Consider the following 26,140-nt stretch of genomic DNA (forward strand, 5'->3'; position numbering starts at 1 on the left):
TTCACGACTGATCGTTATCATATCTATCATATATGATAAACCTCTTTAAGGAGCTTGGGATCCCACCACAGCACTTGATTTGTGATTATCCATGCTGTGGGTCATTCATCAAATAAAACACATCCCGGTCACCTCGAAATAAGAACTTCTTCCTTCCAGTGGCTCTTGCGCAGCAGCTACAGCATGTACATATATACTGAATTGCCAGGGGCCGCCCAGACACAATGTGCAGATAAGAATGATAGATATGTTTCATTAAAGAAGACTGTGCATCTGGGAATGCCTGGGAAGGGAGCGGCACGAGGCACAGCAAGATTGATGGATTAAAAACAAAGTTGTGTGTTCTACCAAGACAAGCTTGCCAACGCCCACATACCCCCACCAGGCATGCCATATCCCTCAATGCAGAGGAGGCTGCTTCCTGTTTTATTATTTAAAAAAAAAAAAAATTAAAGGGGAAGGATTGATTTGACCTAGTTTAACAATGCTATTTTCCCTATCATTGGATGCTTATACAGGAGTGAGCTGGTAGAGAAACATTGACGCTCCCTGATTATTTTATATAAAGACACATTTCAATAAATCTGTGTCTGTGTGTCTCTTATATTTAAAGGGATAGTTCACCCGAAAATGTAAATTCTCTCATTTACTCACCCTCATGCCATCCCAGATGTGTATGACTTTCTTTCTTCTGCAGAACACAAATGAAGATTTTTAGAAGAATTTCTCAGCTCTGTAGGTCCATACAATGCAAGTGAATAGTGACCAGAACTTTGAAGGTCCAAAAGGCCACATAAAAGTAAGTCCATAAAACTCTGGTGGTTTAGTCCATATCTTCAGAAGCAATACGATAGTTGTAAGTCAGAAACAGATAAATATATTACTATAAATCTCCACTTTCACATTCTTTCACATTTTGAAAGTGAAAGTGGAGATTTATGGTAAAAAGGAGGACTTAAAGATCGATCTGTTTCTGACCAACACCTATCATATCGCTTCTGAAGATATTGATTAAACCAATCCAGTCTTATAGATTACTTTTATGTTTCCTTTATGTGCTTTTTTGGACCTTCAAAGTTCTTGTCACCATTCACTTGCATTGTATGGACGCACAGAGCTGAAAAATTCTTCTTAAAATCTTTGTTTGTGTTTTGCAGAAGAAAGTCGTACACATCTGGGATGTCATGAGAGTGAGTAAATGATGAGAGAATTTTCATTTTTGGGTGAACTAAAACTTTAAGCTATTGTACATTTTAAAGTTCTTTAAGGGTAAATATCACAATAATGTGTCCAGGTCACATTTCACTCAAAAAGAATAAGAAATTATATTCTGAATAAATGAAAATGAAACCATTTTAGGACCATTAAGAGTTTTTACATTGTGACATACTTCAACATTAAGACCTTTAATTTTGTAATTTGCATTATTCTCAATGGTGATTACCATTAGATAGTGCGACAAATAATGCTATAATGTATAAACACTTTACAACTGTAAAGTAATGACAATGAGAAATCTTTGCATTGTGGTAATACGATGGAGGAGGGGAGTTGCTTAGTTGTCATGGAAATAATGTAAATATGCAAACCTTAATGGTACTAAAAATCTGCTTCATTGTATTTAGGCAAAATATAATTTCTTATTCATTTTTTGTATTATTATTATTTTGGGCTGAAATAAAACTTGTTTTTTCTTTATGAGATTCACCCTTTAGCATGGTTTTATTTTGTATTTTTTGTCTTAAAGAAATTACATGGACCAGACATGGTGCGGAATAGCAAAAAATTGAACCTACAGCTGTTATGCAATTCTTCAACACTTGTGTTTTATAACGTTTTAAAGAGTAGTCCTAATATATTGGGGTAATACAGGACAAAATTTTCATCTAACAATCCAGTGTCAGATTGTCTGAAATTTGTTAGGAAACAGTTTTGCAATAATACCAGTAAAGCTATCACCTCAGCAACAAATGTTGTACCAGGACAAAACAGCGTCCAGCAACACATGGCTGGATCACTTTTTGATGTCCAGAGGGGGAACGCTGTCTTATAATCAGATGCTTGAGTCTGAGGCAGCTCTAAATCTGCGAGCTTAAGGAGAACATCCTGCCAGTGTCACTTAACCTGACAGTCCCCTAGTGAACTGGGCATATTACATGCACCCCCTAAAAATGCTCACTCAGCAGACTTTGAATTCTGCTTCACACTTCTGAGACCTCTATCCACAGATCTCCCAGACAATAAAACTGGGATCCTGTCATGAGCTAGAACCCAGATTCAGTGAAGGTTTTTCGCCCGAAATGTAATTTAAACCTGAGGTAGAGAACGTAAAATTCACAGCAACAGAGAAACAATGGAGACAACGGTTTTCAAAAGCAAAGGAAGCCTCTCGGAAGGGCTGTACAAACTGGTGTCCAGTGTTTGAATGTGGTGTAAGGAAGATTAGGGTAGCCATTAGTCATTTGAAATGTTCAGAGAAACCCCTGTAGAGGAGATAATTGAAATAAGGGGAGATCTGTACTTTTACACAATGTCTCAGAACTGGTATAGAAAGTGTTGCATCTTCTCATCTTCATTTAGAGTCTTCTTGAGACATTACAAAATGTTTTGGACAATAAATGGCAATGGTTCAGTTTCTAGTCTAGTTCAGTTTCAAGAACCAAAATCATATGCCTCTCTAGGAATTAAAAGAAGTTTCATGCCATTTGAATCTGAAGTGGACTTCCTTCATCTTGGATACTTTGTTGTCACTGACATGGTAAAAAAAACAGCAGCTACAGATAAAGTTTTCACAAGAAATTTTTTCCTAGACAGGAAGTGCAACTTTTTAGTACAGATGCTACAGTTTCTGGATCAAATGTGGTGTTACCAAAATGGCACCAATAAAACATCAAGAATATGGAAAATGGCAGTTTCTCAGACAGATTGTTGCCTTCCCCTTTGAATATTCCAGATATATCAGGCTTTAAGACATTAAAAGGGTTGTGACTTCAAAACAGACAGCTGTCTCATCTCCTTAGAACAGCGCCATGTAACCGACCTACTGGAACGAGACCTCCGAACCCTGGACTTCACTCCAAGGTCAGCTTTGGGTACCATAAGGTTGGACTGCCGCGTCTAATTGGCAGCCAACTCAAAAACAAAAGGCATCATCGATAACAATGATTCCAAACTCAGGATTGTCACCTTTTCTTCCCCATCTTCGGATGCCAGATCTTCACTGTCATGTCACTGTTGGGAGAAAAAAGTGAGATATAAAATGAAAGGTGGAGGAGAGGCACAGGGCCAATAATTAGAGAGAGAGACACTCAGTTGTCTGAATCTTCAGACATCATCATTGTAGCTCCTAACACTGAAGAGATGGCACAGACATCAAAACCAAGAGTTCACAAAGAGAAGCCGCCTGCCTCTGCCTCTCACCAATTATGTGCAAGCACATTTTTATCCCAAATAAAAATCAAAACCTGCTGTGAGATCTAGCCCCTAGACTCACATGCTTACGTCTCAAACACACTACAGTATCTCTGATAAAAAATTTAAAACTGCAGTATGATGGAAATGGATGGGTCACTGGTCTGTGAAAGAAGTTCAGATAAATTCTTCATTGCAAAAAATCATATCCATAATCTGTATATTTGTCTAAAAAAAAAAAAAAAAAAAAAAAAAAAAAAAAACAACTCTTTAAACTTTCTAGATCTCTCTAAAACCACTTGGTGGAAAAGTACTTTGGCTTAACAGAAATATACAACTAGTTAAAAACAACATTGCAGTGGATATGGGGAAAAGGGCATCAGGTCTCAAAGGGCGTTGAGGCAGAAGATATCTGGTGATACCTAGACCTTAACAAGAACCAATTAAAAGGATTTATGCCACTGGTGTTGAACGCAATTACAGTTGCAATAGGCTTTTATTGTGGTCTTAAAAGATGATTCAACTTGAGCACATTAAGGCAAGGAAAAAATTATGCTTAGTGTTCAGTGTCTAATTAGTACGATTTCCTTATTTGGCCCAAAGAAAATGAAAGAGCTAAGGGGAAGTTCTGTGGGATCAAGAGAAGAATAAAACATCTGGAAAAAAGTTGGCTTATGAAAAGAAACTGGTGCAGTGAGAGAGCATGGAAACAGAAAAGAAAAAGAAACAGAGAAGATACACAGAGGAGATATAATAACTAACAGAGCAAGAAATAATTGACAACACCGACAAGAATAACATGACACAGCTGAACTGTATAGTTTGTTCTCAGGGATTCTGTGGCTCGTGTCCCCTTGAGTGCATTAGAAATGCTGCTGCTCGACTGGTCTTTAACCTTCAGAAACGGTCACGCCTTTGCTCAAGTCTTCACACTGGCTGCCAGTAGCTGCCAGAATCAAATTTTGTTTCTGACTGACAAATGTTGAAAATGGCCTGGCCATTCACATCACTCAATCCTTCATCAAACTGTACACACATCCATGGCCTCTGCAATTGGCTTTTTCTCCCTCTCCACACAATGCCTGTATGTGCATACAGTGAGGGTTCAAAAGTCCACTTATGAAAATGCAATTTTGCAATTCTCTAATTTAAACGCCTGAGACCCCGCATCCACATTTGTGGACATTACGTTTTGGCTTCGTTATAGGCTATGCATAATTTAATTTAAACTGACTGATCTCAGTTCAGGAGACTCTAAGCTGTCATTAAAGGGTTAAACCTTCGACACACTCATGTGACAAAACAACATGTCGCCGATCTCAGCTGAGTTTGTCTTTGGGAGAAACGGCAACAAAACTTCATCTGTTAAGAAACCTCATTAATTTTTTACATTCAAACCTGTTTGAGTCAAAAGAGTAGAGTCTCTAGCTTCATCTAATATGCCATATTAAAAATTAATCAATTTATCTCGAAATGCCATGCTGTTAAACACAATGACCATGTACATGGACTATAGGCTCATTTTCCTTAATATATTCTATATTCACTGTGCATCCCATATCAGTGGATGCATCCAAAAGCTGGAAAATGTTGCTTTCAGAGGCAGTATACAGAGGATGAAAATAAGGTGCATTTCAAACTGTTCTAAGACCAGTCCAGACACACTGGACGTTAAGTCATTCCCTAATTACGGAGCAAGGGAGCATCCTATAGCTTTCCTATGCAGCCAAGTGCATTCATTCCTAACATCTGGTCAAAAGTTCAGTTTCAGGCTGCAGATGATATTTGAACCACTCAACATGTTTGGCAGACATGGGACAATGGTAATCAGTACAAAGATTCAGATATTTTAACATGGTTTGCAGTGATTGGATGATGCTGGCCATTACTTTAAATCAGAATTAATAATGCTAATTTCTGATGTAATGTCTATGTCTCAAAAACATGAAGAGCAACACTACTGGAAACAAACAATTTGATGAAAAATTTGACTTTCTATAGCTACGTATTATTTAAAATATCACAACTTTGTCCCACTGTCCATATGTGGACATCAATTTTTAGGAAAACTATTTGGTCTAATATATATATATATATATATATATATATTTATTTATTTATTTTTTCTTGTGTCTTAGGGGCTACTAGTTACAAATCAAAAAGGGGAATGGAAAATGCTGACATGATTTTTAGTTTTTGGTATGTTACTCTATTGCTTTAATGACAACATGTACTTAATCTGGTGCGGACCCCACTTTTTTGTGCAAAACCTGATAATCCATGTTATTCCAGCACGATATGAGAATGTTTCAAAGAGCATTTTGTGTGCTTCAATGAAAGCAAGAAAATATGAATTTATGTACAAGGGAGTTAACAATTTTAATGTCACAATACTGCTAATTTTATTAATGACCTAGAAATAGTACAGAATATTAAATATTTCACATTAATTCTATATCAATGTTTCTTTGTTACTTAAACTTTATTTTCTAGGTTTAAATAAAATTTGGTATTCCACAATTTCAATGTGGCTTTCTGAACTCCACTGTATGAATATGGGGAAAACAAAGTCAATTAATCTTTGCTGTCTGCATAACTAACAACATTTTGTGAATTTGTAATTGTTGTAGCACAAAGGTCTAAACTGAACGCTTGAATCATTTTCTTAGCTTCCCTCTTCTAGTAAACATGAGTCATGTAGCAAGACATTTGAAGTTAGCATGAAGTGTAGTCCGCACTGTAGCTTATTCTGGTCATAAACTACTCATTTTGACAGAAAGAACCATCTGACTGACAAGCGAAAAGACAAAGCAAATTGTTTTAACGTATTGTTAAGGGTTGTGAGAATCTGCTACCAATATGATGCATGCAATGCAATGCTATGAAGTGGTAGTTAATTTAAATAATGGCACAGCAAAAGGTGGTTCAGAAAACACAGAAAAATTGGTAAAGAAAAAAGAAAATGTGTGCTATTCCAAAGGAATAGTTTATCCAAAGGAATAGTTCACCCAAAAATGAAAATTCTGTCATTTTTTATTCACCCTCATGCAATCCCAAATTCGTATGACTTTCTTTCTTATGTAAAACACAAAAGAAGATATTTTGAAGAATATTTTAGCTGTTTCTGGCCATGCAATGTAAAACTATCGAAGCAATTCGATAGTTTTGGGTAAGAAACAAAAAGTTAATAAATTCTGTCTTTATTCACTTAAAATCTTCACTTCTGCCCTGCTCTCTTATGCATATTAATGAGAGAAGCTTATTCACAAATGCTCGCACTTGATGTGTGTGCGTTTGCATGTTCACGCGAGAACGTCTGGTATTGTGTTGTGTCAGTTCTCGCATGCACAAGCAAATGCGCATATATCAAGCTGAAATTTTGGTTTGCTTCTCACACAAAGCTATCCTATCACTTCAGAAGACATGGATTAAACCACTTAAATTGTATGGATTACCTTTATGCTGCCTTTTTGTCCTTTTTGGACCCCATTGACTTTATATGGACAAAAACAGCGGAGATATTCTTTTGAAATATCTTCTTTTGGAGAATTTTCATATTTAGGTAAATTATTTAAGTAAGAATAAGTACTGACTATTTTATGGACATTCAGTTGTGCATATGGATATATCAATTTTGTGCCAGCCAAGGACACCAAAGGAATTAGTAGAAAATGTGTGCAGACTTTCCTAACTTCAGAAATCCTGTCCTTTAGAAATACAGAGTATATCACAGGCATTATTGATGGACTATCACTAAGATTTTATCGCAATATAAATTTTTGCTAATATCACACACTCCTTCATTGAACCTTAACAGAGGTAAAAATACCACTGAATAATAGAAAACCTGTTCACTCTGATTCCAAGAAGTTGCTAAGCAGCCAGCCAATCAGAGTGGAGCTTGCAGTTTTGGAAGGATCTATCCATTTGTGTGAATTCTGCATCAGACGATTCATGATCTGTCTGTGGGCGTCTCATCTTAAACTGAGATGACTACTTTTGTGATATGTGCACTTGTCGCAAGTTGTAACAAGTGTCTCCCGAGGACATTTGCAAATAATGGCACAAGGACTGGGGGGAGAAAAAAAAAAAAAAAAAAATCATGTTTTTCACTGAAACAGAGAGACATAGGAACAGAAAACAGGTAAAGACAGAAAAGACAGTACCAGAGGGAACCAGAGGCAGGAAGAGTTAGTGGAGGCTCAGGGGAGGCTGGTGGCCCGGCCTTTGATGGCCAGGACCCGACGGGGCAGACAAGGCGTGAGCCCGGGGACATAACTCCACAACTTCACCCGACAGTCGCTGAAGTTTTAGGCCACAGAGCGAGAAGGGAAAGAATTTTAAAAAGAGAGAGAGAGAGAGAGAGAGAGACTTAAGGGAACAGGAGAGCTTTGTTAGAGTCACATTAATGAATAGCAGTCAAACAATACCCAAATTGTTTGCCCACACCATCTGCTTTACAAGCAACCCTAGAATTACATAAAAGTAGGTCTAAAAAACATATTAGTCTGACTGACAATTTCTAAATAGTTTACTGTCTGGAAAAATGCATCACAAGAGAGCAGAGTCAGTGACAAAATAGATTAGTCAGTGGGTTGCCTGAATGACGGGTTTATGTTTCGGGTAAATAGGACCATGATCGGACGAGTTTCTTATGTGGCATTTACAGAATGCATTCTTGAGCGTTCAGAATGCTCAAAATAAAACAATAAATAAAAAAGCATGGGACACGATACAACAGCCAAAGACGTCTGTCTGAATGTGTTCTAGTATAATTTATTTGCACAGGATGTTGCTAGTTCTGTTAATATTAGCACCAATAATGAGAATAATAAAAAATATATATACACACACACAAAAAAGTCTAGATAAACTAGTCAACCTCACTAATGGACTAGTCGGTTGTTGGTCAACTAGTCGACCATCATGAACCATCCTTACAAGTTTATCAAAGTAATTTAGTCTTTTCCTTGACACTCTTTCTTGCCTGTTTTACATACCTAGATGCAGTAAAGATCTGTTTGGAGTTGGTGCAGATGGCATTGATGGGGTTGTCATGGCCCTTGATCTCTCCGATAGGGGTAAAGTTGTCCACATTCCACACTTTGAGCATGCCCGCCCTGCAGGCGCTGAGGAGCATGGGCCGCCCTGGAACAAATGCCAATGCACACACCCAGTCCTTGTGGGCGTTCGGGATTTGCTGTGGGAATGGATGGTTTAAACATGTAAAACTTTAATTTTACATTTTCTGATGAAAATATGAATGATTCTTTCCCATACAAAACTCGCCACTATGAGCTAAGGTATTGTGGGATGAAGCATTTCGCTAATTTTAACAGCAAATTCTAAATGATTCCTCAGACAAATCTGTGGGGAATCAGATGGAAATTCTCATAAAGAGAACAACCAAAGCACTTTATCTGGGCTAATTTATCCAGCCACGCAATCAAAAAGGGCAGGTGAGTTAGTGAAGTGTGTGTTTAGATAAACACACTGCTTAAACATTGTTAACTCTCCCAGGATTCGAATATCTTGGTGGTGCAATTGAAAGGGGGAGGGGTTGCGTAAACTTTCTATCAATAAAAAAATCGTATGGATCTGCAATCATTTCTTTAAAGGGATAGTTCACCCAGAAATTGAAATTCTCTCATCATTAACTCACCCTCATCTCACCCCAGATGTTTATGACTTTCTTTCTTCTGCTGAAAACAAACCAAGATTTCTAGAAGAACATTTCAGCTCTGTTGGTCCTTACAATGCAAGTGAATGGGCACCAAAATTTTGAAGCTCCAAAAGGACATAAAGGCAGCTTAAAAGTAATTCATACGACTCCAGTGGTTAAATCCAGATCTTCAGAAGCGATATGATAAGTGTGGGTGAGAAACAGATTTTCTGTTTCATTTTCAAGCTTCAGTTTCACATTCTTCTTCTTTTGTTTTTGTCGATTCAAATTCTTTGCGCATATCCCACCTACTGGACAGGGAGGAGAATTTATAGCAAAAAGGGACTTAAATATTAATCTGTTTCTCACCCACACCCATCATATCGCTTCTGAAGATACAGATTTAAAAACTGTAGTCTTATGGATTACTTTTATACTTCCTTCAGTTCCAGTTCTACGGGGGTGCTTGAGGGTGCTAAGCACCCTCAAACGAACCTTAGAGCACCCTCAATTGCAGACCAGGGCAAACTACTACCCACGGGTCGATTGATAGATTTTTCATTTATCTGGCTTTTAGACCTATTGCGCATCCACAAGCTTTTAATATGCTCAGGGTTGCCAGATAATAGATGCAACACCCCAATCAGAGATTTATACTTGCACAAAATGGAAATATTTCACCTTATGTCATACTTAATTTATGCAACCGTAATCTGGCAACCATACATGCGAGTGCATGCGCTTTCTCTCCGCAAAAAACAAACAACAACTTAGCGCTCAGTAGATCACAGAGGGGACACGCGAGTAAAACCAAGTGAGAGGAATACATTTATTCTTTGTGTTATTTGTGAAATGCTGAAGTCCCTCACACCTGTATGTGAATGTTACTCTGGCAGTAATCATTTATCAGTGTCATGCAGCCTGTTTTATTCAGTGGTGTGCTGAATGGGGTGCCAAACATTGACAAGACTCACATCATGACACATGAGCGTGTAAACAGGTTGAAAACGTTCCGAGAATAAAACAACTTTATCCACTTTGCGGCCAACATTAAAATAAGCTTTTAGAATCTCTTTCCTGAATATTTTATTTTACTTTTAAACCAGACTCCTGATATAGAGCGTTAAATTGAATACTAAATTACCATTGCATTGAAGTATTTTCAGAAGCACCCTCAGTGATTTTGATCTGGAACCAGGCCTGACTGCCTTTATGTGCATTTTTGAGCTTCTAAATTTTGGTACCCATTCACTTGTATTGTGAGGAAATACAGAGCTAAAATATTCTTCTAAAAATCTTTATTTGTGTTCAGCAGTAGATAAATCATACACGCAAGTCACACATCTGGGATGGTGTCAATAAAGTTTAAAGAGCTGCACTGGTACTGAATCTACAGTACAGAGCCACGGCAAAGGAAATAATTTTATACCCAAGTTACAGTACGAGATTGCAGTCTGAACTGAATGCAAGGAACGAGAAATATAAGATGGTGCGAAATAATACAATCTTTCAGTTATGTTGTCTTTACAAAGGGAACTACACTGGTTGCGCTGGGTTTTTTTTTTCTTTTTCTTTTTTTTGCGTGCAGCCAGCAAACCACTGACTTGTGAGCCGGTTCTTTTAGTTTGTTCAGACTGGCAGCAAAAATCTGATTTATCTGACTAAAATCCATTTGGTAATATAATATTAAAATGGGTCACAAAAATAGTATTGGTTGCTTATGTAGTTAAGACCAATTATAGGTGGGTCCATTCTATAGGAAACACCTGTGGAACTAATACAACATTTTGCCTGTAGATATTTGTGCTTCCTAAAGGATTTTTAACTTCAAACTATGCTGAAGTCAACATGAAACAGAATTGAACCCTTAAATACATAATTCAGACATCCCTTGACAGGAGGCTCAGTTCTGTAAAACCCATTTTCACACTGCCATATAATAATCTCCCATTATTTTTTACCTTTTCAGTCTGGATTATAGGAAAATTTGGTACGTGTTCTTGTCTGATATAATCAATGGGTGATGGGCTAACAGCTAAATGAACCATTAAAATCATACTTATTACTAAGAGCTTTCTCAACTTTCAGACAGTGATGACGTCAACGGGAGCTGACAAATGAAGCTATTTTACATCTACAGACACAGAAACGATGGATAAATGCTGGTCTATTACCTTCTGAACAACATTTGTCTGTGCACGTATATTATTTTTGGTATTGGATACTGTATTTAATTTCGTTATTTAAACACAGTCATGCTACGCCATCTTGCATCTTTAAAAAACTCTTCAATACACTTACAGCTTAATAGTCACTAAATTCTCTCACAAAGAGGAGACGAAAATAGTTCGGTTTTCTGGTTCTTTAAATTAATAGTTACCTTAAATATATTCCTATGCAGGTTAACCTAAATTTAATTTGCACATCTCTAGATAAGTCCTTTTGAAGTGGAGAAAACAATCTCCAGACAAGAGGCATTTGTTTTGAGTGCCTGCTATGGTAACTACACAGCCAAGTAAACAAATAATGAAACAAAACATACTTAACCACGTGCAACCCCGCGTCCACATGCGCGGACATTGTATTTCAGCTTTGCTATACACAATGCATAATTTAAACCGACTGAATACTGTTCCAACTGTCAATTAAGAGTTAAAATTCAGCCGCACCGAGTCACGTGACAACAACATAACGTCGATTTCCGTGAAGCACTTCCACGGGCACAGACCGATCAAAAGTGCCTCTGGTAAGAAACCTCTAAGTTTTTTTCATTGAAACCTGTTTGGGTGTAGAGTAGCAACTCGTTTCGTTTGGTATGTCGCTTTAAAAAATGCATTTATTTTTCACGCGTCAGCGAGTTGATAAACACGATGTCCACATTGGGACATTATTCTCTCAAGTTGAAAAAACATGTTAGTTATTTTGAATAACTTTCAACATTAAGACATCTGTGGGTTATTTCGCTTCATCTGAATATAAATTGTTCTATATTTTATTTTGTTTTTACTGTACAATACAGTTCTATTCATTAACATTAGTAAATGCATTTCTACATTCACTGTGCATTTTCACATTGAGAATCAATGGGTTCATCCAAAAGCTGAAAAATGTTGCTTTCAGAGGCTTTATATGGAGTTAGGATGAAAAATGAGGTGCATTTCGAACTGTTCTGAGACCAATCAGTTCATAGATTCAGAATGTATAATGTATAATTGTATTTATCATGGTTGGCAGTAATTGGATGATGTTGGCCATTACTTTGAATCAGAATTATTTATGCTAATTTCTGATGTAACATCTCAAAAACATGAATAACAACACTACTGGAAACAAACTAATTGATGAAAAAAAAAAAAAACTTTCTATAGCTTGGTATTATTTAAAATTTCACAATTTAGTCCTGCTGTCCACATATGTGGACATAAATTTTTAGGAAAACTATTTGCTCTAGATTATTATTATTATTTTTATTTATTTTTTATTTTTTTGATTGTTTATTAGTTGCTACTAGTTACAAATAACAAGGGAAATGGAAAATGCACACAGCAGTCATGCTCAGGTCTCAGGAGGTTAATACATTATAACACACGTGCTGGATGAACAGTCCAACAGCTGTCCAATGTTCATATACACATAAGAATTTAACAAAATTCTGTAAGGCCGTCTGACGCTATGACGACATACATAAATACAAGATCCAAATTTGCATACACAACCAGTGGAAAGTTCGGACACACCAATTCATTCTTAATTATTACTATGTCCGCATTTTCAAAAAAATAGTCAAGTCAGAAAAACTTTGAAATCTCTTAAATAGAAGTATTTAAATTATGTAGTGACAATGAATGATAAACAAATAAAAACTCTTATATTTTAGCTTCTTCAAAGTAACCACCCTTTGCCTAGATTACAGCTCTGTGCAATTTGGGCATTCTCTCAATCAACTTCATGAGGTGCCACCTGGAATGCTATTCAAATAGTATTGAAGGAGTTGTGTTAAGGAGTCAAATGTGTCTACATGCAATAATAATCTTTTAACCTGTACCTGAATCAGTTCCTGCTGTCCCAGATCCCATTTCTTAATGCCGTTGTCACGGGAACCACTGAACAGGATGTCACCCTGTATGGCAAGGCATTCAATACCGTCGTAATGAGGGGGCTCAAAGTTATGAGCTGGTCCAATATTGCCCTGAGCGCCTTCCGCAACATCAAATATCTGCATTAAATTAAAAACAACATCTTACTCTTGTATATGGTGAATCCTTGCTTGAAAATGTATACAAAGCAGCTTTGCAAAAGACATTTGGCCATCTAACATATTTGGCTCTTTAATAGATTCAGTGCAAGCCACAAACTACTAAGAATTTAAAGTAGTTTAACTACAGTCAAGTTACCATTTTGAAAAAGTAGTTAGCTACAATACAAGCTACTAACAAAAAGAAGCAAACTACATTGGAGCTCCTTATGGAGGCAATTTATTTTTAAATATGTAACCATTAGATGATCTAATTTAGAATTTACTACATACTGTTTCGGAAAATAGAGACACGCACATGACAAAAGAAGCTGCAACGCACCTTCACATAGTGGTCTTTGGAACCAGTGATGACCTGGTCTTTGCCCCCACCAGAATAACCCACTGTTAGACACATGACTGAGCCAATGTGTCCTGTCAGCTTCCCTGTGGCCTGCATTCTGCATAAAAAACCTTATAATCAGTAACAAAACTCACAAAACTACAATGTTTTGCGAATATTACATATTTAAAAGTAGTTTTGCAACTAAACATTACTTAGTATTTTTTTAGAACAGAACTTGTACATGGTGATGGAATCCAAAAAATTGGAAAAAAACAGTCCTTACAACCCACTTGCCGTGTGTGTTTTTGAAATCATTAATAAATGACCATCAATAAATGCCAATACCACCTCTGCAGCTGTTTTGGATCAGTGAACTCGGACCAAGTAATGAACTATGCACCTTTTGAGGTCCCAGGTGCGGACAGTGTTGCCTGCGGCAGCGTACAGAACCGATCCAGAGGGATTGAGGGCGATCTGGTTAATCTGGTACTCGCCCTGGGCTGTGGTGATGGTGCGGGTGGTTGTTCCAGCGCAGGCGTCACCTGAGACCACCTGACCCGATGACCTTAAAATGGATGGGCAAAGTTAAACTATTTCTGTGCTACATGAAATTCTAGGCTGTTCATGCTACTGGAAATATCAGATTATTCTTTTCTTTTTTTTTTTTTTTTGGCAAATTTCTTGAAGTGAAAAGACACTCACGTGAATGTTCGGATGCACTTGGCAGAATCACGAATGTCCCAAACTTTGATAAATGACGTAGAAACGGTAAAGACTAGGCCGGAGTTGCTGCAGTATTTGACGGACACTACGTTATTAGGGTGCCCCCTCAGCGTCACTATTTCCTGTCCAGTTACCAGATTCCACATCTTGCAGGTTCGATCTGAACACCAAAAATAACAAATTACCAGTATTTACTGAACAACCAGATTGTTTACGTTCACCAAGTCCAGTGTCAAAAACCTAAGGACACATGCAAATGTTTACCTTATTTACATATTTACATTACAAATATTACAATACGAATGACAGAGAGGATGCCAAAGAATATGTATGTTTAAAATTTTATTTCGTTTCATAAAATCAGATTGTTACGACTCTAAACTCAGCCACATTCAAAGCTGTTGTACAATGACTACAGTATATGTAAACTACACTGACTTCACATTCTGTATTAAATGCAGAAGTTATTTGGCATCCACAAACAACCAACAGTCAGAATAATGAACTAAATTACTTGGCAAAATAATTGTTTATTCAGATAATTATTAACAATAAATGTAACTGTTTGTTGTACACTGGTGTCTTTTATCACAGTGCTGTCAGTGCCATTAAATAAAATCAACAAACCACTCGAGTCACAGTGATTTTACCATTGGTAAGGGAAGCATGGGCCCTAAGAATACCCCTTACCTGTGCTAAAAAAAAAAAAACAACTGTAATGCACTGCCTCGTGACTTATTGTTTTATTTTAACAGTCAATCACATCTGCATGAAAACCACTTCATGTAGAAATCGCTCTTCATAGTCATGCAGCCCGTATTCTTTAATAACAAGCCAATTGCATAATTTGTCCATAAGTCTTGAAGGTCCAGACTTTTAGGGCCTTTATAAACAAGCTCTTATACAGTGTTTACAGTGCAATTTCATAAGCACTGGTAAGACCTCATTGTAGCTAGTCTTTCTAAAATAATAATAAAAATATCAAGTATTTGTTATGAAAAAAGTAGCCTAAACACATTTAGAAACTTTTAACTACAACTGCCACAGTTGAAATAAAAATGAGGTAATAGTTTCATATTAAATAATCTATTAGATATAATCTATCACATTTTTGTCAAAATATCACTGTTACTACTTTTTTTTAGTAAGGACGATGTGTAATTTGATAAACCCTTTATTTTGTCGCATAGCACAGTGTTGCTCTTCTCCTCAGTGCTCCTCATAACACTTTAAACTTAAAAAAAAATCTCACTAGAATACAAATGGATTGGTGGTCTTGCCCTGTGATACTGAGGGAAGCCCGGGCCCCAGATGCCTGCAATCCACAGATACACAGAAGAGCAAAAATATTGCATTGCAGATGAGAAGCATATTTAGCGCTTAAGTGCCAAACTCAAGATTATCATTAAATTTACCAAGGCGGTCTGATTTTGCTTGGGCAGCCACTGAAAATCTTTCAATAAGAGGGTGATCCATGGCATTTTTTTTTTTTTTTTTTTTTTTTTTTTTTGCCATTTCATTATTCCAGTTTAAAAACTAAACTTGAAGCAACATCATAAAATATGAGGCATATGCGTAAACTCTGAGTTGTGATTGGTAGTAGAGTAACTAATACTAGCAGCCATATCACCCTGTAGCTCAAGACCGGTTGCCCACTGAAGCTAAGCAGGTTTGAGCCTGGTCAGTACCTGGATGGGAGACCTCCTGGGGAAAACTAAGGTTGCTGCTGGAAGAGGTATAAGGGAGGTCAGCAGGGGGTGCTCACCCTGCGATTCCTGTGGGTCCTAATGCCCCAGTAAAGTGATGGGGACACTATACTGTAAAAAGGCACCGTCCTTTGGATGAGACGTTAAACCGAGGTCCTGACTCTCTGAGGTCATTAAAAATCCTAGAGCACTTTCGTAAAGAGTAGGGTTGTAACCCTGGTGTCCTGGCTAAATTCAGAGGAGGAGGGTGTGGCCGGGCTGTGACGATGCATGGCCGGCACCAAATCAGCTGATCAGAGAGAGAGTTTGAGAGAGAGAGAGACACACGCACGTGGCTGCGTTACATGTGTATCTGTGCTTATGTTTCTTATTAAACTTTATGTTTACTGTTCAGCCGGTTCCCGCCTGTCCTTTATCTGTTACAGTGGTGCCGAAGGGAGGAGGGATGCGCTGTCGTGGAGTCCACGCCGCTGCCATCCGGCAGAGAGCCGGAGAAACCATTGCCATCTGCCAAAGAAGGGGAGGAGCGGTTCTGTCCGCCAGGGGCCGGAGGACTCGCTGCCATCCGCCGGGAGAGGAGCGAGCTGGCGTCCGCCAGAGGGCGGAGCAGCGGTTGAGGACTAGGCGACAGCATGTCTGGGAGCCAGCGAGCAAGTTCTTCTCTCTCTCCCTCCCCTCTCTCTATCTGTGTCTCCGCTCACCCTTTCCCTCTCCCCACGCCTCCCCTCGTCTCTCCCCCAGGTTCACAGGAGGCGGGGTGGACCACCATTTGTTTTATGTTGAGTATCTTATTAAACTTTATACTGTTCAGCCCGTTCCCACATCCTCCTTGCCCATCCTTTATCTGTTACACACACACAGTCAATATAGTTTAACTTGTACTAAACCTGAAACATTCCTTGTAAGAATAAATATCTATGAGTTTATATTAGGTCTCAAGCAGTCCTGGTTTTGTTGGCAATGCCTGATTTCACTTAATTCTCAAAAGTTTGAACAAAATATCCAAATCTTTGATTTGCAAATCTACACTTCACACATTCATACTTTTTTCCCCATGACTGATATACAGCAAAGTGCCCCAAAACTCTTTTGCTTTTGTTTCCTCTAACATTATGATGTTCTGCCATCTCTAACGCAAGTGAGAGTTGTTGTGCTTTTTCCCAAACTCTAGCCAATGCAAACAAGCATTATTTAATGAAAAACGCATTGCCATTATGATTCTAGTTCCCTGATGTAACATAACGCTCACATATTATAAAAAATTACTGCAGCATTGTGAGCATTATCTAAAGACGCACTAAGATATTTCATTCGAACTGCCCCCAGTTAGCCTTGTTTACATCAGTGAGCTGTTGAACAGCTCATAAAGGATGCTAAGAGTCTGACCTTCGAGCAAAGAGAGAATGTAATTCAAATTGGCTCATGTGCTCATGCTTATCGGTGTGCATTTGCTTGTAACAGGTTCATACACCCACTGTGTGTTATACGCGGGTGAACTGAGGGTAATGGTGCGAGTTGTACCTTTGGATCCGGTCAATAGCAGCTCGTCCGTAGCATCCAGGCAGAGCACAGGTTTGGTGTGGCCCTCGGCCATTGCCACGCACTGCAGAGGGGCCGTCCTGCCTCCCTTGAGCCCACCTGTGGGAGTGATCACACCCCTGCACAAAGACATTCAGTATTTTAAAACCTGATTGTGAATTGAGGATATTTGTGAGGTACTGTACAAACTCTAAGCAAAAAGTGAGTAGGAGGAAATGTGGATGTTGCAACAAAGCGTGTTTATGCTTGTGCGTCTAAACACAATGCACACCATCTGTTAAACACGGACTGACAAAGAAGCCTTTTTTTAAACCATCAATGTGTGTGTGTGTGTGTGTTTGCAGTGTGTGAACCATTTAGATTTACCTGGAAATTTGTCATAAAATATAATATAATCTTTAACTAAGTCACAACAATTGAAAAACACACGGCCCTCGCAGCTTCCGGCACTCATGGTCTTGCATACTGTAGGCGCAGACTCACGTTTTTTCATCTGAAACTAGATGTGAGTGACAATTGTCACAAGGGAACCCAGTTAATGTTTCCTCAAACACAATAATAATGACAACATGGACAGATACATGGAAAAACAGAGGTAAATGTGAATTTCCCAGTTGTTTCCAGGTGTTCACTGAATGATTATTAGAGTAATTACAATTATCAGTGTAGTTTATTTTTATTTAGACCTTAGTGCTATGTTCACTTTCAGATGTTGTTTTTTTTTTTTACAGCTCTGACAAAGGTGATTTTGTTAGCTTGATTAACATGGTCAGTGCATGCACTCTCCATCCATGGGTACATCAAGTTTTACCAAAATAAAACAACTTTGCCTGCATAAGGTGACTTTTAGTCCAAACCGGCCCTCAATTTAAAATGAGTTTTAAACCCTTACTGCTGTACATTACCCGTTATTATTAATCACAAAGTTTGTTTCTCTTTTCATCCCGTGTTTCTGCTTTTCCCAGCCCCTATACCCATGATGCTTAATAAGTCTACAATATTAACTGACTTTAGATTGCCAGTTCTTTTGTGAAATATTATTATTATTTTTGAAATATTATCATTATTGAAGTGAGATTATTTTGATATAAAGAGACCAGGGCTAATTGTCAAATGGGGAAGTTTTTGTGTGTGTGTGTGTGTGTATTCTATCAAGTATGATCACATGAACGTTCACATTAAACCTATGCCACCGTTTTAATAATGGTTTCCATTGTGAAAAAAAAAAAAACCCTTATGGACAAAAGGTCAACGAAAACATGTGTACGACAATTGGGTTCAGTGAACTTTATCTTTTTCAAAAAAAAAAAATTGCGTCTTTTTTTTTTTGTAGCCAAGGCTTCTATGTACAGTTGTGCTCAAATGTTTGCATACCCTGGCAGAAATTGTGAAATTTTGGCACTGATTTTGAAAATATGACTGATCATGCATCTTTTATTTAAGGATAGTGATCATATGAAGTCATTTATTATCACATAGTTGTTTGGCTCCTTTTTAAATCATAATTATAACAAATCACCCAAATGGCCCTGATCAAAAGTTTACATACCCTTGAATGTTTGGCCTTGTTACAGACACACAAGGTGACACACACAGGTTTAAATGGCAATTAAAGGTTAATTTCCCAGACCTGTGGCTTTTTAAATTGCAATTAGTGTCTGTGTATAAATAGTCAATGAGTTTGTTAGCTCTCACGTGGATGCACTGACCAGGCTAGATACTGTGTCATGGGGAGCAGAAAAGAACTGTCAAAAGACCTGCATAACAAGGTAATGGAACTTTATAAAGATGGAAAAGGATATAAAAAGATATCCAAAACCTTGAAAATGCCAGTCAGTACTGTTCAATCACTTATTAAGAAGTGGAAAATTTGGGGATCTCTTGATACCAAGCCAAGGTCAGTTTGACCAAGAAATATTTCAGCCACAACTGCCAGAAGAATTGTTCGGGATACAAAGAAAAACTAACAGGTAACCTCAGGAGAAATACAGGCTGCTCTAGAAAAAGATGGTGTGGTTGTTTCAAGGAGCACAATACGACGATACTTGAACAAAAATTAGCTGCATGGTCAAGTTGCAAGAAAGAAGCCTTTACTGCACCAATGTCACAAAAAAGCCCGGTTACAATATGCCTGACAACACCTTGACACACCTCACAGCTTCTGGCACACTGTAATTTGGAGTGACGAGACCAAAATATAGCTTTATGGTCACAACCATAAGCGCTATGTTTGGAGAGGGGTCAACAAGGCCTATAGTGAAAAGAATACCATCCCCACTGTGAAGCATGGTGGTGGCTCACTGATGTTTTGCATTCTTCTGCACTAAAGCTGCGCATGGGATGCTTTTGGACTTTCCAGCACGACAATGACCCTAAGCACAAGGCCAAGTTGACCCTCCAGTGGTTACTGCAGAAAAAGGTGAAGGTTCTGGAGTGGCCATCACAGTCTCCTGACCTTAATATCATCGAGCCACTCTGGGGAGATCACAAACGTGCGGTTCATGCAAAACGACCAAAGACTTTGCATGATCTGGAGACATTTTGCCAAGACGAATGGGCAGCTATACCATCTGCAAGAATTTGGGGCCTCATAGACAACTATTACAAAAGACTGCACGCTATCATTGATGCTAAAGGGGGCAATACACAGTATTAAGAACTAAGGGTATGCAGACTTTTGAGCAGGGGTCATTTCATTTTTTTCTTTGTTGCCATGTTTTGTTTTATGATTGTGCCATTCTGTTATAACCTACAGTTGAATATGAATCCCATAAGAAATAAAAATAAATGTGTTTTGCCTGCTCACTCATGTTTTCTTTAAAAATGGTACATATATTACCAATTCTCCAAGGGTATTCAAACTTTTGAGCACAACTGTATGTGGCTACACGTACAGTTGACGTCAGAAGTTTACATACACTTGGGTTGAAGTCATTAAAACTCATTTTTTAACCACTCCACAGATTTAATATTAGCAAACTATAGTTTTGGCAAATCATTTAGAACATCTACCTTGTGCATGACACGAGACATTTTTCCAACAATTGTTTACAGAGAGAGAGTTTAATTTGTAATTGATTATAATCACAATTCCAGTGGGTCAGATGTTTACATACACTAAAGGCCCAGGTATACTTCACTTTGCGCGTTCCATTCCATCTCGCGCACAGTTGTGTGCACACAGCTTTGAAAGTATACCTCACGCAGATGAGCGCAAATGGACGCGTTCGACACATGCGCAGTACGATTTCTTTGTTATATGCTACCAGACGTTAGAGGGCAGCACCGAAGAGTGTCATTTACAAGACATCCGCTCTGAAGGATAAAGAAGAAAAACTGAGGATCCACCATTAGAGGAAGCAAGAACAACAACAACAAAACAATGGAGTAGGATATGTTCTTCGACTACTGATTGACAGTACAGCCCAACTGTGCATACTGCCACCTAGTGGACTCTTCAATCTCAACAGTCGACCTTGCGCATGCACATTTGTCTGTGCACAGTCCGCGCGGACAGAAAAATCTGCGGACTCTCCTGATGACAAAAATTACGTCACGCGGACTGTGCACGGACCGTCGTGGAACGCAGACAGGCGAAGTATACTTTGGGCTTAAGTTAACTGAGCCTTTAAGCAGCTTGGAATATTCCAGAAAATGATGTCAAGCCTTTAGGCAATTAGGCTAATTGGCTAATTGAAGTCAATTGGAGGTATATTACTTTCAAAAATAAACCTACCAACAACTAGCACCATTCAAGTAAGAAGCATTTAGAATCTGTTGATGTGTTTAATAGACAATGTCTTGGTGCTCTGGAGATTGATATATAAGAATGCAAAAAATGCATTAAAATTATTTTAATGTTAGCAAAACAGTAGCAAAATGATTACTTTGTGGTCACTCTGTTCAAATGCAACTGTATCGCAACTTCAGAGGCATTTGTAATTTGATAGTGACTTGAAATGAACTAGTACTTGTTGCAATGAAGCTTGGTATCTTAATCTAGAAAAATTACGGGCGCTAACTTTGGTGTTGCCACTCCTCATTGTCCACATGACACCCCATTACCATCCTGTATATCATTTTCTAGATCCACCCCTGCCTGACTGATCACCTTTATGATCATCTAATAAACTTAAAATATACTGATGACACTTTATACTTATATTTTCCATTAACAAATATTATATTGGTAATTATATAATAGTTCAGCAACATTCAAGTATATTAAATCAAACTTTAAAGACATTCATTACTATTTGCATGTATTTTCATGTTTAACAATTTTTTTAAGAGTTGTATAATGCAATAATGCCTAATTTTAATGTTATTCAAAAGATAAAATGTGTTTTGGTGAGCCTGTGCCCACAGCTTTCTGTTCTTGGCTGACAGAAGTGGAACCCGACGTGATCTTCTGCTGTTGTAGCCCATCCGTCTCAAGGTTCGACATGATGTGCATTCTGAGATGTTATTCTGCTCACTACAATTGTACAGAGTGGTTATCTGAGTTACCATAGCCTTTCTGTCAGCTTGAACCAATCTGGTCATTCTTCGTTGACCTCTCTCATCAATAAGGCATTTCCGTCTGTAGAACTGCCTCTCACTGGATATTTTTTGTTTTGGAAACATTGAGTAAACTCTAGAGACTGTTGTGCGTGAAATTCCCAGGAAATCAGCAGTTACAGAAATACTCAAACCAGCCCGTCTGATACAAACAATCATGCCATGGTCGAAATCACTGAGATCAAATTTTTTCCCCATTTTGATGGTTGATCATCGTTGATGTGAACGATGTGACATTTACTGAAGCTCCTGACCCGTAGCTGCATGATTTTATGCACTGCACTTCTGCCACACGATTGGCTGATTAGATAAACGCATGAATAAGTAGGTGTACAGGTGTTCCTAATAAAGTGCTCAGTGAGTGTATATCTACCTATGCTGCTTCACCCTCTCGGTCTATAAAGCCATGTTCAGACTGTCAGTCCAAATCCGATTTTTTGTGTATCCGATCGGAATCCGATCTTCATGATTGACGGTCCACACTGTGCAATACAACTGATCAGATCAAATTTTTGTGTCCCATGGCAATCTTCATTTTCTGGTATATCTGCACTGGTTGCTATAGCAAATGACGTTGCGCCAGTATGCAAAAAACAACATGGAGGGGAATGGAATAGTGATTTTAGCTTATAACATGGCAATGTGTAGCTGCGGCACTGGACTATGCCTTATGAGGCAGCAGCAGAGACTGAGGAGGCTAGCATACGCAGCTTTATTTCATGCTGCCGTCTCCGCCGGTATCATAATTCAAAGTTGTGTGTGGTCCAGACAGATTAGCAGTGACTGGTGGACTTGTGTGGTAGCCACCTTTAACGAAACAATGTAGCTGTCGAACTTCAGAATGCGCGCGGGAAGATTCCTTTAGTAATATTCTCATCTAGACCTACACGCCGTCATCACAAAGCTTATCCACCACCACTGCCAGCTTGATTCTTGCAACAATGTGTGATGTATAACGTTTCTTTATGTAGCATGAAAAAGTGATATAAGGCAAAAAGCCACTTGAGATCTGATCAGAGCTGTAAGACTGAAAAGGATTCCAAATCACATCCCTGAGTGAAGGCCCCTGGGTAGATCCTGCTATCGAACCCTGCACACTTCAGGCCCCAACCACTGCCTGCTCTCCCTGGAGTTGATTATCCATATACTGATATTTAATTCACTTTATCAGTCTCCGGCTGTAATTTACAGCACCCGCGCACAGGCCCGACACTCAATCACCACAGCTTCTTCCTCTCTTGAGCTCAACTGCTCGCCCAGGATACCACCATCAGCCAGGCAGATAAAGTTAGTGAAAACAATAGAACACACTCCATATACAAAACAAGTGCTAATTATGTCCTGTTGTAGCATACCTCTGCCAAGCAGCAGGGGACCAATACATTTGGTGTCTGTATCTGTAAAGTCAGGCTGAAAGCATACTTTAAAGGGAAACCTTGATTGATGCAAACTGCAGCCAAGTTCTCTGTTGGACACGTATTGGCTCAGAGGCTTTAATCCATATTTCAAAGCCGTTTGGTTGGTCGTTGTTGACTAGGGCTGAAACGACAACGTCGACAATAAAAAATTGTCGACAAAAATTTTCATTGTCGAATAGTCGTTTGATCTTGACGTAACATAAGATCATATGAAACTCTAATGATTGCACACAAGAGCAGCACTGCAGCTCGTGCCTGACTGAGGAGAGGAAGAAAACACATCTCACAGTCCAGACGCACTCTAAACTTTCCAGCTTCAGGTGATGTAGATCGCAAAATATGAGGGAATCATAATGCAAAAATACAAAATAAGTAAATACAGAAGCACTCTTGTTGTAGAATAAGCAGAACCGGCTGACGCTCAGCTTAAGCAAAACTTGCATGTGTCGAGAGACTTTAAAAGGAAACACCCCCGCGTTACATCTTTAATGCAGTTCTATTTAATGCATTATAGCTTTATTAAAGTTAAAATAATAAGGAAACTGGCATTTCTCTGTGCGGTCAGCGCCTCTTCTATGAGTTGCACGAAGTGTCCCGATCTAAGGGGGAAGAGATTGAAACTGCACCCGGCTGAGGTACACTCTGTTGTGGGGATGCTCAACCCTCTAGTGCGCGCGCTTAATGCAGCTAGATTATAATGCGATGGCAACTTATTGAATCATAATATATGTCACTGTGCATTTCATATTGTGAAGAAAATTGGCAAAACGCAGCTTTATTAATAAAAGGGAGTTTGTTTTTTTGCGAGTTAAAGATGGATTGAAGTGAATAGAAAGGTGAGAGAGGAAGTCTTCGCCCCATTATACACTGCAACAAAGTAAGTTTGATTTGTTTTGGTTTTGACTTGTTTAACAATATAAATATCTAAAACTCCTTTAAAACAACGTACATTTACTTTAGCAGCTATACTGCAGAAGAATTTTTTTTATTTTTTTTTTTATCTGAGAATGTTGAATATAATATTAAAAATACAAATATTTTAAAATATCTAAAAATCCTTTTAAAAAGATGCATTCACCTGAGAAGCAGCATATCAGATATTTAGACTTGCTGTTAGAGAATAGATCTTGAATATAAGTGTATTTTGTCTTTACTGAACTCGAAGTAGTATAAATAAAAATTTAAGATACATTCTCTTAAAGCAAGTCTAAATATCTTATGTTACTTCTCAAGTAAATGTATCTTGTTTTAAGGATTTTTAGACAATTTTAAATGGAAAAAAAGGCAAATACACTTGATAATAGGATTTTTTTGTAGTGACATTTTTACTGAATTAAACAAAAGTATTTTTTCCCTTTAATTCAGTGAATTCAGTGAATGTCATTTAGAGGTATTTTTAAAAGATGATTTTGTCCTCTTTATCGTTAGCAAGCACATTTAATACAACCTTTTAAATCGGGGCACAAGCTGAATAGTCGGTTTAGAGCAAATGATTTATCGTTGCAATAATCGCCCGAATAGTCGAATAACCGTTCTAATAATCGTTAGATTAGTTGATTATCAAAATAAACTATTGCTGACTATGCAGTGTGAGAAGTCTTGGGCCTGTATTTAAGACATCTTCAGTGTCCACATGTCTGTTCTATAAAAATATTTTCAGCTCTTTCTTGCTGCATGGTTTAATGTTTATCTCTAAAGTCCCCAAAGACCATGACTGATGGCTATGTTAGCAATCTTTGCAGCGTTTCCCATTTATCCCAGTCAAAATGAATGTATTATTAAAAGGGTATACAATTTTCCATGTTAAAATACTTTCTCTTATTCCATCCTAATATGCTCAGATAATCATACACAAGCCATTTGTATGCTGATTTCCCAAAAAGTGTAAACACTGTGGCTATGCGGTGCTAGCAAACCATTGCTCTTTGTTTAAGTATCCCAGCCAGGCTGACACTGCAATGGCTTGAGTTTGTTTGGAACGATCTGTTGGCTGAAAAATGGCAAATGGGTGGGGTGTCCGTTAGACATATTTGAAAACGGTCATTATTTTTACGGTTTCGTTTGGTGACACTATTGGCGCAGAAATTACATACTTTGCCTTTAATTATGACTTGAATACCTCTGGAAAAGCTTTGGTAAAGGAGTGTCCGTATATGCACACTTTTGCATCAACGCTCGATAGCACTGATACCATAAAAGTCAATATGCAGTCTGTGGGTGTACGATAGGAATAAGAAGTATGCACAACTTTGTGCGTTGTGCTTGCACATACTTGCTGATGCAGCACAAAATGTTCTAGTTTTCCACTCAAGCCTTTGCACTCCAGTAGGGATGAAAAGGAACCCTCAGCATTTGAGAATGAAGAGTGACGCAGGGCTTTTTAAGCTCGTTTATATCCATATAAATTGTTTAAAGACCCTTCACTGGAGACAAGCAGCACTTCCTCCACTTGACAGGCTGTTTGTGATCCAGATACTCCCAATTAGGAACCACAGAGTTTGCAAGGAGCTCCCAAAAGACACTTCAAACCTCTTCCTCTGT

The 26,140-nt window shown here is 38.2% G+C and overlaps 1 protein-coding gene across 3 annotated transcripts in view; it reads right to left on the reverse strand.

Annotated features, from left to right (window-relative positions):
- Window positions 1–1,148: 1,148 nt before the first annotated feature.
- The window catches only part of LOC127426309 (kinesin-like protein KIF21B), a 119,959-nt gene continuing 94,967 nt past the window's right edge, over window positions 1,149–26,140 (reverse strand). For all 3 annotated transcript variants that reach the window (XM_051673041.1, XM_051673040.1, XM_051673042.1), the window contains exons 27-33: window positions 17,604–17,740; window positions 14,356–14,536; window positions 14,054–14,218; window positions 13,651–13,768; window positions 13,119–13,289; window positions 8,412–8,611; window positions 1,149–3,231 (exon numbers count right to left, since the gene is read on the reverse strand). In XM_051673041.1, coding sequence (XP_051529001.1) covers window positions 3,183–3,231; window positions 8,412–8,611; window positions 13,119–13,289; window positions 13,651–13,768; window positions 14,054–14,218; window positions 14,356–14,536; window positions 17,604–17,740 — 1,021 coding nt within the window. In that variant the 3' untranslated portion in view covers window positions 1,149–3,182. The remainder of the gene's footprint in view (window positions 3,232–8,411; window positions 8,612–13,118; window positions 13,290–13,650; window positions 13,769–14,053; window positions 14,219–14,355; window positions 14,537–17,603; window positions 17,741–26,140) is intronic.

Source organism: Myxocyprinus asiaticus, chromosome 35 (assembly GCF_019703515.2).
Source record: "Myxocyprinus asiaticus isolate MX2 ecotype Aquarium Trade chromosome 35, UBuf_Myxa_2, whole genome shotgun sequence".
Lineage (NCBI taxonomy): Eukaryota > Metazoa > Chordata > Actinopteri > Cypriniformes > Catostomidae > Myxocyprinus > Myxocyprinus asiaticus.